Source organism: Pseudophryne corroboree, chromosome 6 (assembly GCF_028390025.1).
Source record: "Pseudophryne corroboree isolate aPseCor3 chromosome 6, aPseCor3.hap2, whole genome shotgun sequence".
NCBI classification, from domain to species: Eukaryota; Metazoa; Chordata; class Amphibia; order Anura; family Myobatrachidae; genus Pseudophryne; species Pseudophryne corroboree.
In genome coordinates this window covers 333358710-333373542 of record NC_086449.1, presented here as the reverse complement: position 1 = coordinate 333373542, position 14833 = coordinate 333358710, and the positions used below count along the sequence as shown (strand labels likewise).

Sequence of the window (14833 nt, the reverse complement as noted above, 5' to 3'; positions counted from 1 at the left end):
ACGTATATAAGCCCACACCGGGGTTATCTAATGGGCTCTTCTTCCTCACATAGATGTCACAGATGTCAGGAGGATTATGCGGACATCTACCATTGTATATGGGCATGTCCAAGAGTTAGGCCGTTTTGGCTTAGAGTATATAGATATGCCTTAAACAATTTGGTTAATAATGTACCATTTACTCCTGAGTGGGCTATTCTAGGTATTTTGCCCCAGGGTCAGCGAGTATCCCGGAGTGGTCGCAAATTTTTGTTAATCTTGAGTTCTGCAGCCAAAAAGACCATCTTACAAGTATGGAATCACCCAGAAACCCCATCATTCTCTTTGTTTAAGGAAAAATTATTTTATTTATTCCGAATGGATTGGATTGGGGCATTTTTGGATAAAGAGTCTAGAGTAGCTGGATTCTTTGATCTATGGGAGAGCTATATTTCAATTCTTCCAACCCAGACTAAACACCTGCTTACCAAGTGTTTTTCAGCAAGTACATGGTATTTGACAAGACTGGCAGACAACAACCCACCAATATAGAGTGGTTGCATTTCGGGTCTCGCACGGCATGTCCCACATTCTATTATATTCTGTATTTTGTTTTGTTTTTGAAATGCTATAACGTCAATAGTACTTATTAGTTAAAAAGCAAGAGGCAAGGGAAAGACGGAGGGGAAAACAATTATATGCATTATATTGTATTTATACATGTTTTATTGTTCTTCATATAACGAAGGTCATTGGGCACATTTATATGTTAAACTGCAGAGTCGCTAATAAAAATATTTAGAAAAAAAAAAAAGTGCTTGGCTACTGGCTTATCCATCTCCTTGGTGGCCAGCGCTGAACGGATTGAGTAGCGATGATTTGCCATTCTGTCCCTAAAGCAACGGGCTGTCATGCCGACATAATACAAGCCGCATGGGCAGATGACTATATAGATCACATAATCCATTTTGCAATGGAGTCGATGTCTGATGTTAATTCTTTTCCCACTGTGGGGATGCGAGAAATATGTCCCAGTCCGCAGAGACCTGCATGTGGTGCAATCTGGACACCTGAAACAGCCATTTCGTCGGGTTGGCAACCAACTCGCTGAGGCTCCACTCGGTTGTGCAGTCGGTCTCATCAATAACTGGTTCAGGTTCGGCCCTCGTCGATATGCACACATAGGTGGTTGTGCATTAAGTGCCTTAAACACAGGATCTGTGGAGATAATCGGCCAATGCCGCCTGATAATCTTCTCAGAAGAAGCAGACTTGGTATCGTAGGTAGAAGTAAAGATCATTCTGCCATTGCTGGCAGTTATTTGTGAGTTATCCACCTGTTGTGCATGTCTGCATCTAGCCTTAGTAAGGCAGCTGTTGTTAGATTGTCGTGAGTAACCTCTATCGAGGAACCTATTCATCATCTCTTGGATCTGTACCTCCGTATTGGCAGAGGAGGTATTGTATCGCAATACTCGCATGAATTGTGAGATAGGCAAACTGTCCTTGAGCCTATTAGGAGATGACTGCATACATATATATATATATATATATATATATATATATATACACACACACACACATACACACACTTGCTTATTTGTTAGCTATAGAATGTGTTTCACCCATTTTTTGTACCTCTTGAGATAGAACTGTTCTTTTGGTTACCTGCACCAATCAGTGCCTGAGAGATCAATTGGCAGATTTATATCTTAATATTTACACTCTGTTGGATTCTTACTTTATGGGTAAGGTCCGGTCGTTACTATACAAGTAGTGGCTGAGTTACTGTTTACCGATATAAGTTTCCGAATGGATGCACGGACGGGTAATGTGTAACGTCTGTGGAGTAAACAGACTGCCGTGCGTGTGTGTGTGTGTGTGTGTGTGTGTGTGTGTGTGTGTGTGTGTGTGGGGGGTATATTAGACATAGTGGATTTGTTTTGTGAATATGCATGGATGGCTTCTTTGACATTTATATGGCTCCTGGACCCTGATGAAGGTGCTATGGCACCGAAACAGCTGTTGGTGGAGCTGCTGACTGGTAACATGTATTGAAACAGATATTCATCTGCATAATGATTGCCTATCCATTGAATTGCACATGAGTGCACAATGCACTTTATCTTCAAGATAATGATGGATTAATAATAAAAGGAATCTTTTTTTGCTACTTCAGGTGTGCTGATATAAGTGGATTTTCTGCTTTTACTACATATTAATTATGTATTACCGTGCACCCATCTAGCACAAAGGAAGTGTGTGCGATTCAATATGCTTTGTTTGTATGTGTATTATATATATATATATATATATATATATATATATATAAAAATAAATATATACATAAAAATATGTACATATAATATATAGAACCCATTATAATTAAACAGTGGAAATATAATTGGTGGGGCAGTGGACGGAGACGCTGAGCAGTCAGCATCTTCCCTCCATCGGCTCCAGTCAGTGGCTCAGCTACAATGAAGCCGCTTGCGGGGAGGGAGCCGCTGGAGGGGAGACGTGCTGAGCAGCTCCTTCCACGCGGACGTGCTCAGCAGCTCCAGTCAGCGGATCAGATATGAAGCCGCTGGCAGGGAAGGAGCCACTGCCGAGGAGTTGAGCAATGTCACATTGTGGACATCGCTCATCGCGACTCCGTACACACATGCCGTGATGAGCGATGTGCGATGTCACAAGTGACATTGCTCACATTGAGCTGTCTGCACCGCCGACAGCCAACCTGCAATCAACGAGCGCGGGTGCGCGCATCGTTGATTGCAGGACCATACACACTAGATATATCGTTCACAATCGTGTGCATTGGCCATATTGGTCAAAAAAATTGTCTAGTGTGTATGGCCCTTAAATCAGCCACAATCACACTCGTGCATGGAACTACAGGGCCCTACACATTCGGCGATGCTCCGCCGAGGTGCCCGCCCGTGTTTCTTCACTCCCCCCGTCACATGACTCCATAGCACTGCACACTAATATGGACGAGATTGTCCATATTGGACTGCATGTATAAGAGACGGGGCACCAACCATGAACGAGCGCGGGGCCACGCATCGTTCATCATTGGTGCGTACACACTGAACAATATGAACGAGCTCAGTGTTATCTTCCAGTGTGCAGGGCCCATAAATGCGGATAATCACCAAAAGTAAAGTAGCATGCACCTATTCGTGCGTGTCCAACCAGTGGTCATTATCAGCGCACCCATTTAAATGTAAGCAATCTAATGAGATGTGTATGACTTTGAATTGCTTACAGATGCGTGTGCCCAGCTATGAAGAGAATCTTCCAGCAGCTGACACCCACTGTTTCCTGGTTCTCTCCCCAATGATTGCCATGTTGCCAAATCGGACAGCATGGCAGCACCTCTCCTCAACACCCCCTCCCCTCCTCCTCCTACACCACCCCGTAGCTGCAGAGATTAGCAGCAACAGAGGGAAATGTAACAGAAGTCTCCCTTACCTTGCCTGTGTACATGCGGCTGCAGAGAGAAGCAGCAGCTGGAAAAATTAAGGTTTGTGATGTTCCCAAAATCACTGACCGATATTTCGGCCATCGATGTTTATTAAAAAAAAAAAAGATTTAATTTTTTAAATAAAAGTGTTCGATATGTTGTAAATAGAAGTTCATAACTTTATTCCATTTATTTTTATTAATAATAATAAAAAATGACAATTTCTGAGCGTTTTTGGAAAACTATTAGCCGGTTAAGTGCTGATTTGTGTAACAGCTCTGTCTATTCAATAATCACTAACACTAAAGATCCTGCTCTGTTCATGCTGCCAGTGAAGGAGAATGATGGTGGCAGAGACTACTATATTAATGACAGTAAAAATAAGAATTTACTTACCGATAATTTTATTTCTCGTAGTCCGTAGTGGATGCTGGGAACTCCGTAAGGACCATGGGGAATAGCGGCTCCGCAGGAGTCTGGGCACAAAAGAAAAGCTTTAGGACTACCTGGTGTGCACTGGCTCCTCCCCCTATGACCCTCCTCCAAGCCTCAGTTAGGATACTGTGCCCGGACGAGCGTACACAATAAGGAAGGATTTTGAATCCCGGGTAAGACTCATACCAGCCACACCAATCACACCGTATAACTTGTGATCTAAACCCAGTTAACAGCATGATAACAGAGGAGCCTCTAGAAAAGATGGCTCACTACAGCAATAACCCGATTTTTGGTAACAATAACTATGTACCAGTATTGCAGACAATCCGCACTTGGGATGGGCGCCCAGCATCCACTACGGACTACGAGAAATAGAATTATCGGTAAGTAAATTCTTATTTTCTCTGACGTCCTAGTGGATGCTGGGAACTCCGTAAGGACCATGGGGATTATACCAAAGCTCCCAAACGGGCGGGAGAGTGCGGATGACTCTGCAGCACCAAATGAGAGAACTCCAGGTCCTCCTCAGCCAGGGTATCAAATTTGTAGAATTTTACAAACGTATTTGCTCCTGACCAAGTAGCTGCTCGGCAAAGTTGTAAAGCCGAGACCCCTCGGGCAGCCGCCCAAGATGAGCCCACCTCCCTTGTGGAGTGGGCATTTACAGATTTTTGGCTGTGGCAGGCCTGCCACAGAATGTGCAAGCTGAATTGTACTACAAATCCAACGAGCAATAGTCTGCTTAGAAGCAGGAGCACCCAGCTTGTTGGGTGCATACAGGATAAACAGCGAGTCAGATTTTCTGACTCCAGCCGTCCTGGAAACATATATTTTCAGGGCCCTGACAACGTCTAGCAACTTGGAGTCCTCCAAGTCCCTAGTAGCCGCAGGCATCACCATAGGTTGGTTCAGGTGAAACGCTGAAACCACCTTAGGGAGAAACTGAGGACGAGTCCTCAATTCCGCCCTGTCCGAATGGAAAATCAGATAAGGGCTTTTACAGGATAAAGCCGCCAATTCTGACACGCGCCTGGCCCAGGCCAGGGCCAACAGCATGACCACTTTCCATGTGAGATATTTTAACTCCACAGATTTAAGTGGTTCAAACCAATGTGACTTTTGGAACCCAAAAACTACATTGAGATCCCAAGGTGCCACTGGAGGCACAAAAGGAGGCTGTATATACAGTACCCCTTTTACAAACGTCTGAACTTCAGGGACTGAAGCTAGTTCTTTTTGGAAGAAAATTGACAGGGCCGAAATTTGAACCTTAACGGACCCCAATTTCAGGCCCATAGACACTCCTGTTTGCAGGAAATGTAGGAATCGACCCAGTTGAAATTCCTCCGTCGGGCCTTACTGGCCTCGCACCACGCAACATATTTTCGCCAAATGCGGTGATAATGTTTTGCGGTTACATCCTTCCTGGCTTTGATCAGGATAGGGATGACTTCATCCGGAATGCCTTTTTCCTTCAGGATCCGGCGTTCAACCGCCATGCCGTCAAACGCAGCCGCTGTAAGTGTTGGAACAGACAGGGTCCTTGCTGGAGCAGGTCCCTTCTTAGAGGTAGAGGCCACGGATCCTCCGTGAGCATCTCTTGAAGTTCCGGTTACCAAGTCCTTCTTGGCCAATCCGGAGCCACGAATATAGTGCTTTCTCCTCTCCATCTTATAATTCTCAGTACCTTGTGTATGAGAGGCAGAGGATGGAACACATACACTGACCGGTACACCCACGGTGTTACCAGAGCGTCTGCTGAGGAAGTCTGCTTCCCAGTTGTCCATTCCCGGAATGAACACTGCTGACAGTGCTATCGCATGATTTTCCGCCCAGCGAAGAATCCTTGCAGCTTCTGCCATTGCCCTCCTGCTTCTTGTGCCACCCTGTCTGTTTACGTGGGTGACTGCCGTGATGTTGTCCGACTGGATCAACACCGGCTGACCTTGAAGCAGAGGTCTTGCTAAGCTTAGAGCATTGTAAATGGCCCTTAGCTTCAGGATATTTATGTGAAGTGATGTCTCCAGGCTTGACCATAAGCCCTGGAAATTCCTTCCCTGTGTGACTGCTCCCCAGCCTCGCAGGCTGGCATCCGTGGTCACCAGGACCCAGTCCTGAATGCCGAATCTGCGGCCCTCTAGAAGATGAGCACTCTGCAACCACCACAGGAGGGACACCCTTGTCCTTGGTGACAGGGTTATCCGCTGATGCATCTGAAGATGCGACCCGGACCATTTGTCCAGCAGGTCCCACTGGAAAGTTCTTGCGTGAAATCTGCCGAATGGGATTGCTTCGTAGGAAGCCACCATTTTTCCCAGAACCCTTGTGCATTGATGCACCGAGACTTGGCTCGGTTTTAGGAGGTTCCTGACTAGCTCGGATAACTCCCTGGCTTTCTCCTCCGGGAGAAACACCTTTTTCTGGACTGTGTCCAGGATCATCCCTAGGAACAGAAGACGAGTCGTCGGAACCAGCTGCGATTTTGGAATATTGAGAATCCAACCGTGCTGCCGCAACACTACCTGAGATAGTGCTACACCGACCTCCAACTGTTCTCTGGATCTTACCCTTATCAGGAGATCGTCCAAGTAAGGGATAACTAAAACTCCCTTCTTTCGAAGGAGTATCATCATTTCGGCCGTTACCTTGGTAAAGACCCGGGGTGCCGTGGACCATCCAAACGGCAGCGTCTGAAACTGATAGTGACAGTTCTGTACCACAAACCTGAGGTACCCTTGGTGAGAAGGGTAAATTGGGACATGAAGGTAAGCATCCTTGATGTCCCGAGACATCATGTAGTCCCCTTCTTCCAGGTTCGCAATCACTGCTCTGAGTGACTCCATCTTGAATTTGAACCTCCGTATGTAAGTGTTCAAAGATTTTAGATTTAGAATCGGTCTCACCGAGCCGTCCGGCTTCGGTACCACAACAGTGTGGAATAATACCCCGTTCCCTGTTGCAGGAGGGGTACCTTGATTATCACCTGCTGGGAATACAGCTTGTGAATGGCTTCCAAAACTGCCTCCCTGTCAGAGGGAGACGTCGGTAAAGCCGACTTTAGGAAAACGGCGAGGGGGAGACGTCTCGAATTCCAATTTGTACCCCTGAGATATCACCTGAAGGATCCAGGGGTCTACTTGCGAGTGAGCCCACTGCGCGCTGAAATTCATTGAGACGGGCCCCCACCGTGCCTGAGTCTGCTTGTAAAGCCCCAGCGTCATGGCAGAGGCGGGAGAGGGCTTCTGTTCCTGGGAACTGGCTGATTTCTGCAGCCTTTTTCCTCTCCCTCTGTCACGGGGCAGAAATGAGGAACCTTTTGCCCGCTTGCCCTTCTGGGAACGAAAGGACTGCGCCTGATAATACGGCGTCTTCTTATGTTGAGAGGCGACCTGGGGTACAAACGTGGATTTCCCAGCTGTTGCCGTGGCCACCAGGTCTGAAAGACCGACCCCAAATAACTCCTCCCCTTTATACGGCAATACTTCCAAATGCCGTTTGGAATCCGCATCACCTGACCACTGTCGTGTCCATAACCCTCTTCTGGCAGAAATGGACAACGCACTTACACTTGATGCCAGTCGGCAAATATTCCGCTGTGCATCACGCATATATAGAAATGCATCTTTTAAATGCTCTATAGGCAATAATATACTGTCCCTATCTAGGGTATCAATATTTTCAGTCAGGGAATCCGACCACGCCAACCCAGCACTGCACATCCAGGCTGAGGCGATTGCTGGTCGCAGTATAACACCAGTATGTGTGTAAATACATTTTAGGATACCCTCCTGCTTTCTATCAGCAGGATCCTTAAGGGCGGCCATCTCAGGAGAGGGTAGAGCCCTTGTTCTTACAAGCGTGTGAGCGCTTTACCCACCCTAGGGGGTGTTTCCCAACGCACCCTAACCTCTGGCGGGAAAGGATATAATGCCAATAACATTTTAGATGTTATCGGGGGAAACCCACGCATCATCACACACCTCATTTAATTTCTCAGATTCAGGAAAACTACAGGTAGTTTTTCCTCACCGAACATAATACCCCTTTTTGGTGGTACTCGTATTATCAGAAATGTGTAAAACATTTTTCATTGCCTCAATCATGTAACGTGTGGCCCTACTGGAAGTCACATTTGTCTCTTCACCGTCGACACTGGAGTCAGTATCCGTGTCGGCGTCTGTATCTGCCATCTGAGGTAACGGGCGCTTTAGAGCCCCTGACGGCCTATGAGACGTCTGGACAGGCACAAGCTAAGTAGCCGGCTGTCTCATGTCAACCACTGTCTTTTATACAGAGCTGACACTGTCACGTAATTCCTTCCAACAGTTCATCCACTCAGGTGTCGACCCCCTAGGGGGTGACATCACTATTACAGGCAATTTGCTCCGTCTCCACATCATTTTCTGCCTCATACATGTCGACACAAACGTACCGACACACAGCACACACACAGGGAATGCTCTGATAGAGGACAGGACCCCACTAGCCCTTTGGGGAGACAGAGGGAGAGTTTGCCAGCACACACCAGAGCGCTATATATATACAGGGATAACCTTATATGTGTTTTTCCCCTTATAGCTGCTGTATTTTTAATACTGCGCCTAATTAGTGCCCCCCTCTCTTTTTTAACCCTTTCTGTAGTGTAGTGACTGCAGGGGAGAGCCAGGGAGCTTCCCTCCAACGGAGCTGTGAGGGAAAATGGCGCCAGTGTGCTGAGGAGATAGGCTCCGCCCCCTTCTCGGCAGCCTTATCTCCCGTTTTTCTGTGTATTCTGGCATGGGTTAAATGCATCCATATAGCCCAGGAGCTATATGTGATGTATTTTTTGCCATCTAAGGTGTTTTTATTGCGTCTCAGGGCGCCCCCCCCAGCGCCCTGCACCCTCAGTGACCGGAGTGTGAAGTGTGCTGAGAGCAATGGCGCACAGCTGCGGTGCTGTGCGCTACCTTATTGAAGACAGGACGTCTTCTGCCGCCGATTTCCCGGACCTCTTCTGTCTTCTGGCTCTGTAAGGGGGCCGGCGGCGCGGCTCTGGGACCCATCCATGGCAGGGCCTGTGATCGGTCCCTCTGGAGCTAATGTCCAGTAGCCTAAGAAGCCCAATCCACTCTGCACGCAGGTGAGTTCGCTTCTTCTCCCCTTAGTCCCTCGATGCAGTGAGCCTGTTGCCAGCAGGTCTCACTGAAAATAAAAAACCTAAAAACTAAACTTTTCACTAAGCAGCTCAGGAGAGCCACCTAGTGTGCACCCTTCTCGTTCGGGCACAAAAATCTAACTGAGGCTTGGAGGAGGGTCATAGGGGGAGGAGCCAGTGCACACCAGGTAGTCCTAAAGCTTTACTTTTGTGCCCAGACTCCTGCGGAGCCGCTATTCCCCATGGTCCTTACGGAGTTCCCAGCATCCACTAGGACGTCAGAGAAAAAACAAATCTATGTGTAACCCCTGTGCTTCATCAGGGTGGCAAAGTAGACCCAACTGTCAGCAATATACTTCCATTATTTTGATTTCTTGTGAGGGAATCACTGAAGTTTGCCACATGTTTTGGAACAGCTTTAGTTCGTGTTCTAAGTGTGGACAGAATGGGGTGTATTTGGTCTCACTTCTCAGAAATGAATTATCTGTAACATCTCCCATAAAGAACAGGACAAAAATCTTTAACTTACTGTGTGAACATGAGCAGCCTTTTTTACTGGAGGCATCATGCGGGTTATCTCCTTGTATGAGGTTGCAAGAGGAATATCTTGAGTAGGAAATATTATCTTCATAAACTTAACTGATCCCTGGGAAACAGAAATGTTGAGTACATACAGTATAAATGAAGACATCCAAAAATATAAATTTAGAATGATAAATTTAGCAGGGTCACAATTACCATAGCTGGAGAGAGGTTGGTTTGGTCATACTATGGACGGGGGTCCATGGTAACTCGGTGCAGAGGAGAACCAAAATGTATGCATAGCAATTTTCTGGAAAAGCCTTTCACTAATACAATATACAATATTCAAGTGCCACAAAACAACAACATAAAAGGGACCTACTCAAATTCAGAAAACAGCAAAACTAGGAGGTATAATCAGTCAGCCGTGGCATCCATTATTTACACCAATACATTAAATTCTGTGTATTTTCTCAACCAAAATGAATAATCATCCTTTTTATCAAATAGTTTACGACCCCTCAAAATTGTAAACAATTATTTTTTCAACTCATATCTGCTGAGACAGACATTCTACTGTTGACCGAGTATTCTCTCCTCTCAGCCTCCATGGTATCAATGTGATAGAACAACCGTATTTATGCAATATGATAGAACAGCCTTATTTAATTGGAGAACAACCTTATTTATGCAGCTTGTCTTCATTGCTAATAATGTAAAGTGCTACATGTGACAGAACATTTTACATGTTGTATGTGATCGCATATAATAGTGCTGAACTCCACAGCAACACACTTATTCAGAGCCCCAGCGAAATGGTTATAAAAAAAATATAAGGTTTCTTTTACTAAGCTCTTGACATAGATAGCGACTCGTTCTAATATGATTGCCCCACCCCATGTACATCGCTCTCCCTACATGGAAGGCTGTTTAGATACTGGAGATATTCTTCTGTTACACATCCATTAGATCTCCCTCCTATTCTTCATTACTCTTTATAAAAACCTTAATATCAATATGAACTGCATTTCCTTCTCAAAGACCAACTATCCTAATTTGCTTAGTACTACCTTGGCATTGTACATTCCTTAAGCTAAAAGAAATCAGTATCTACTGAAATAGATTGTTCCTTTATCCAATTTTTATTACATTTTGTAATGTATATTTGGCAATCTGTCACCAGTAGCATATTTTAAGTTGTACCTGTATATATGTGTAAAATTATATATATATATATATATATATATATATATATATATATATATATATATATATATATAAAATTTTATTTTTTTAATAAAGTAATGACTCATTCTGGAATAACATATGGGCGGATTGTAGATTTGATAACTTTGTTTTTTAAGAATTAAGGGTGGTCAACAAAAATGATTTTTTTTTTGTATTTGCCATAAAAAACAATTCCTTCAAATCCATCTGGGATACACTGCAGACTGTGGGTTTAGAGGTCAGGCTGAGGAGTAAACACTAAATAGTTAATCAATTATATTGGAGCGGAGCACCACCCCTTTTAGCCCTACCACCTGATCCAGTACAGTAGACCCAAAATTTACATCCTTAGGAACAAATGTGTGGAACTGGTAACATTTTGTGAAGGTGTGCAAAGGGGACCAGTAGCCATGCGTATATATAGTTGCTCAACCAGGGCACCGTGCCACGTCGCCAAAGAATCACCCGTGGTCCAAACTAAATGTGACCGGATAGGGCTGGGCACAGGCTCACCTAACGAGAAATAAGCCTGCTTAACAGAAGAAGTGGTCCAGCGAGCCATGGACTGGCTTGGAGGCAGGGCAACCACTTCGATGAGCATCACAGAGGACCAAGAGTCTGTGCATCTTCTGAAATGAAGTGGTCCAAATCACCAAATTCCACAAACCCCAAACAACATCCATGGAGCAGAGATTCAGAAGAACGAAAAGATGGAAACACAATCTCCTGGTTCAGATGAAGCCGGGAAATTCCTTTTGGCTAGAAAGACGGATTACTGCAGAGTACCACCCAGTGAGTGTGAAAAATCAGGAGAGGAGAACTAGCAAATAGCGCAGCCAGCTCAGATACCTTCCTAGTGAAAGCAAATGCCAACAGACACGTCATTTTACAAGTAAGTTACTACAGGTCAATCAACTCCAGAGGCTCCATAGTAGACCCCTGATGCGCTTCCAGGAACAAATTAGATCCAAAAGGTGGGACTGACGGAACATACAGAAGTTGCATATGAAGCACATCCTGCATAAATGTCTAAACAACTAATACCCCTTTTCCACTACTAAGCACGGGTCGCAGCCGGGAACCTCACACGGGTGCTACCCGGCTGTGGCACATGCTCAGTCCCCTTTCGCACTGCGCTCACCAACCCGGCATATTGTGACCCCCACAAGGCTAACGGCAAGCGTCGGAACCCACAGTGGGTCTGAATTAACAGGCCCATTATAGTCTAAGGGAAAATGGGTCCACTTTGCGTCCTGATATCTCCGGTTCTGGGTGTCCCAGAGACTCGAGACCGGTACCATACAAAAGAGGAGACTCTTGGCTTTCAGGGCAGACCAACCACTAGTTTATGTCGCACCGGAAAGGGAAACGGCAAGCAACCGTGTGTCGGGTCCCTACCCAGTTGTCCGCCCAGCTTGCATGGGATGTGGGGTTTCTGGCTAGATAGAAAATACTGTACAGAGATGCTAAGCACAGTGATTTGGCATCCAGGAACTTAGGGAGGAGCTTGTATCTCTCCCTATTATACTTAATACTACGGGATTTGGACACTTACATATCCCTAACATCAATAGACCATACTGTACCTGTAACGCGTTCATTTGCATATGTATATGTTGTACTATTTGCGTCTGTACTGTATATACTGTAATATACTGTGTGACATACTGTAGCATATTGTAGCGTAATGAGACGCACCAGTAAAGTAGTTCTTACACTGTAGTTCAGTATTGTATTTTAATGGAGACCACGCGCATGCGCAATGGTGATTTTAAAAAGCGAAATCTGGTGGATGATTGCAGGTATTACACTCAAAGGTAATGCCAAATGTTCTGTGCGGCTCCTTACGACTAGGCAAGCCTCCTTGTGCCCAGGCATGCTGCGTATGCCTGATCGCGACTAACGCCTCAGCCAGCTAAGATAACGGAGGCTCCATCTGTAGGTGGAATTGCTTGGAGTGGTGGCGGGGGTGGGGGAAGTATTTGTAGCTCCAACAGTTCAACTAGTGCTTAAGTCAGGCATGTCCAAACTGCGGCCCTCCAGCTGTTGAGAAACTACACATCCCAGCATGCCCTGACACAGCTTTAGCATTCTCTGACAGCAAAACTGTGTCAGGGCATGCTGGGATATGTAGTTTCACAACAGCTGGAGGGCCGCAGTTTGGACATGTCTGGCTTAAGTAGTGCCTACTCGTCAGCCTCCCCTCTAAACCCACAGTCTGCAGTGTTCCACAGATTGTTCTTAAAAGGAATAGCTGTTGTCATCTTTTCTGAAATAAATGTATTTATTTAAACAATGTACTGATTGTACAACACTCCTTATAGTCATTGCTTTCCTTTGTGGGGGCAATGGTACAAACTAGAGCTGACCAGGCACCCTGAAGGAAGGTATCAGAGGAAAGGAGGAATAAGCACAGTTCTCTTTGTTACCAGTTTAAGAAGACACTTCTCCAGCTTTAAGGACAAGTCAGGAATAAACTTCCCTCCCGAAATGCTTGTGATCTCATGGATAGTGTAAAGTTCAGGATAACGTCTCACAACTGCCTGGGAAGCCTTTAGCATTTCCTAAAAGATGGAAAGAGGGATAACCGCATTACATTGTGCTGGACATATTCTGCAAAAGTAATTTACATAATAATTTTTAATTGAGGCAAAGTACCAATGTAGTTTATGTAGTAATGGATTTACATTTCCACAGTTTTACTGGAGATGCTCTAGGGTGAAGGGTATCAACCCCCCTCCCACAAACACACACACTTCTTCCTCCTAGTCTTATGCCAGCAGTGGACCCTGGACTTACACAACATTCAGGAAGTCCCAAGCTATAACTTTTCTTTCCAGTGGAGTTGGATGGAGACATTTAAAAGAAGCCAGATAATTTTTACATGAATTTCTAGCCACCATCCACGAAAGCCCATCACTTTTCCACAACATTTCTATACCTGTCTGTCTTGATCACTACAGCAATTTTGTGCTTACACTTTGCAACTCAAGCGCCGAGCCAGTCTTTAGACATTTGGCGCGTGTGCAATACAAATAAAAAAATAAACTCAGATACGTGAACATAGCATAGTGTGAGGTTTAGAATTAGGAATTATCTGACCAAGAAAGGCAAACAGAGAAAAGAAAAATAGGATTTTAATTACCTACCGGTAAATCCTTTTCTCCTAGTACATAGAGGATGCTGAGACTTTTTAGCTATTGCTAAGTGAAATCAATTAACACCGGGTCTCTCTATATTTGCTAAGTGAATGGTCTGAGGACTTTTCGCCGTACACTATAATTATAAGGATTGTCCTATACGTTCATTGTGGATATTTTGCATCTAGATATATTATGTGAATTGATTGACCTCCATTGAAATCCACTATATTCATAGGTATATGAAAAGCCGGCATTAGAAATAGAAATTTAGTCTGTATATACTAATTTTAGTGGTATGACAGTTTATGTATATATTTAGTCTGTTGTATGAATTATTATTTTTATATTACATATACATCAATCTAAAGATCTTTTGATCATTTTCTAATAAAAGAAAAGTATTTTATATTTATGTGAATTCATTTTATTTTAAGACCTGATAGAATTAATTAGCGCAGAGTGCTTTTCCAAATTGTTTAGTTGGTTCCCCTATTAAAATAGGAGACCCCTTTTTTTATATGCCCACACAAGCATATTTGACACTCAGCAGCTGAATATAATATAAATCCTATTTTGGTCTATATAAATATAAGCAAATTAACAACATAGCGCCGTGAGAAATTTCTTTGTAAATTATCAGTTAGAATTAGGAATTATCTGACCAAGAAAGGCAAACAGAGAAAAGAATAATAGGATTTTAATTACCTACCGGTAAATCCTTTTCTCGTAGTACATAGAGGATGCTGGGGTCCATATTAGTACCATGGGGTATAGACAGGTCCACCAGGAGCCATTGGCACTTTAAGAGTTTAACAGTGTGGGCTGGCTCCTCCCTCTATGCCCCTCCTACCAGACTCAGTCTAGAAACTGTGCTCGAGGAGACGACATACTTCGAGAGAAGGAATTACACAGATCGTGGCAA

The 14833-nt window shown here is 44.5% G+C and overlaps 1 protein-coding gene across 4 annotated transcripts in view; it reads right to left on the bottom strand.

The window, feature by feature from the left end:
• The window catches only part of ICE2 (interactor of little elongation complex ELL subunit 2), a 435266-nt gene that overhangs the window by 270733 nt on the left and 149700 nt on the right, over positions 1-14833 (bottom strand). For all 4 annotated transcript variants that reach the window (XM_063926398.1, XM_063926397.1, XM_063926396.1 and 1 more), the window contains 2 exons: positions 13198-13332; positions 9549-9665 (listed from right to left, as the gene is read on the bottom strand). In XM_063926398.1, the coding sequence (XP_063782468.1) occupies positions 9549-9665; positions 13198-13332 (252 nt within the window). The remainder of the gene's footprint in view (positions 1-9548; positions 9666-13197; positions 13333-14833) is intronic.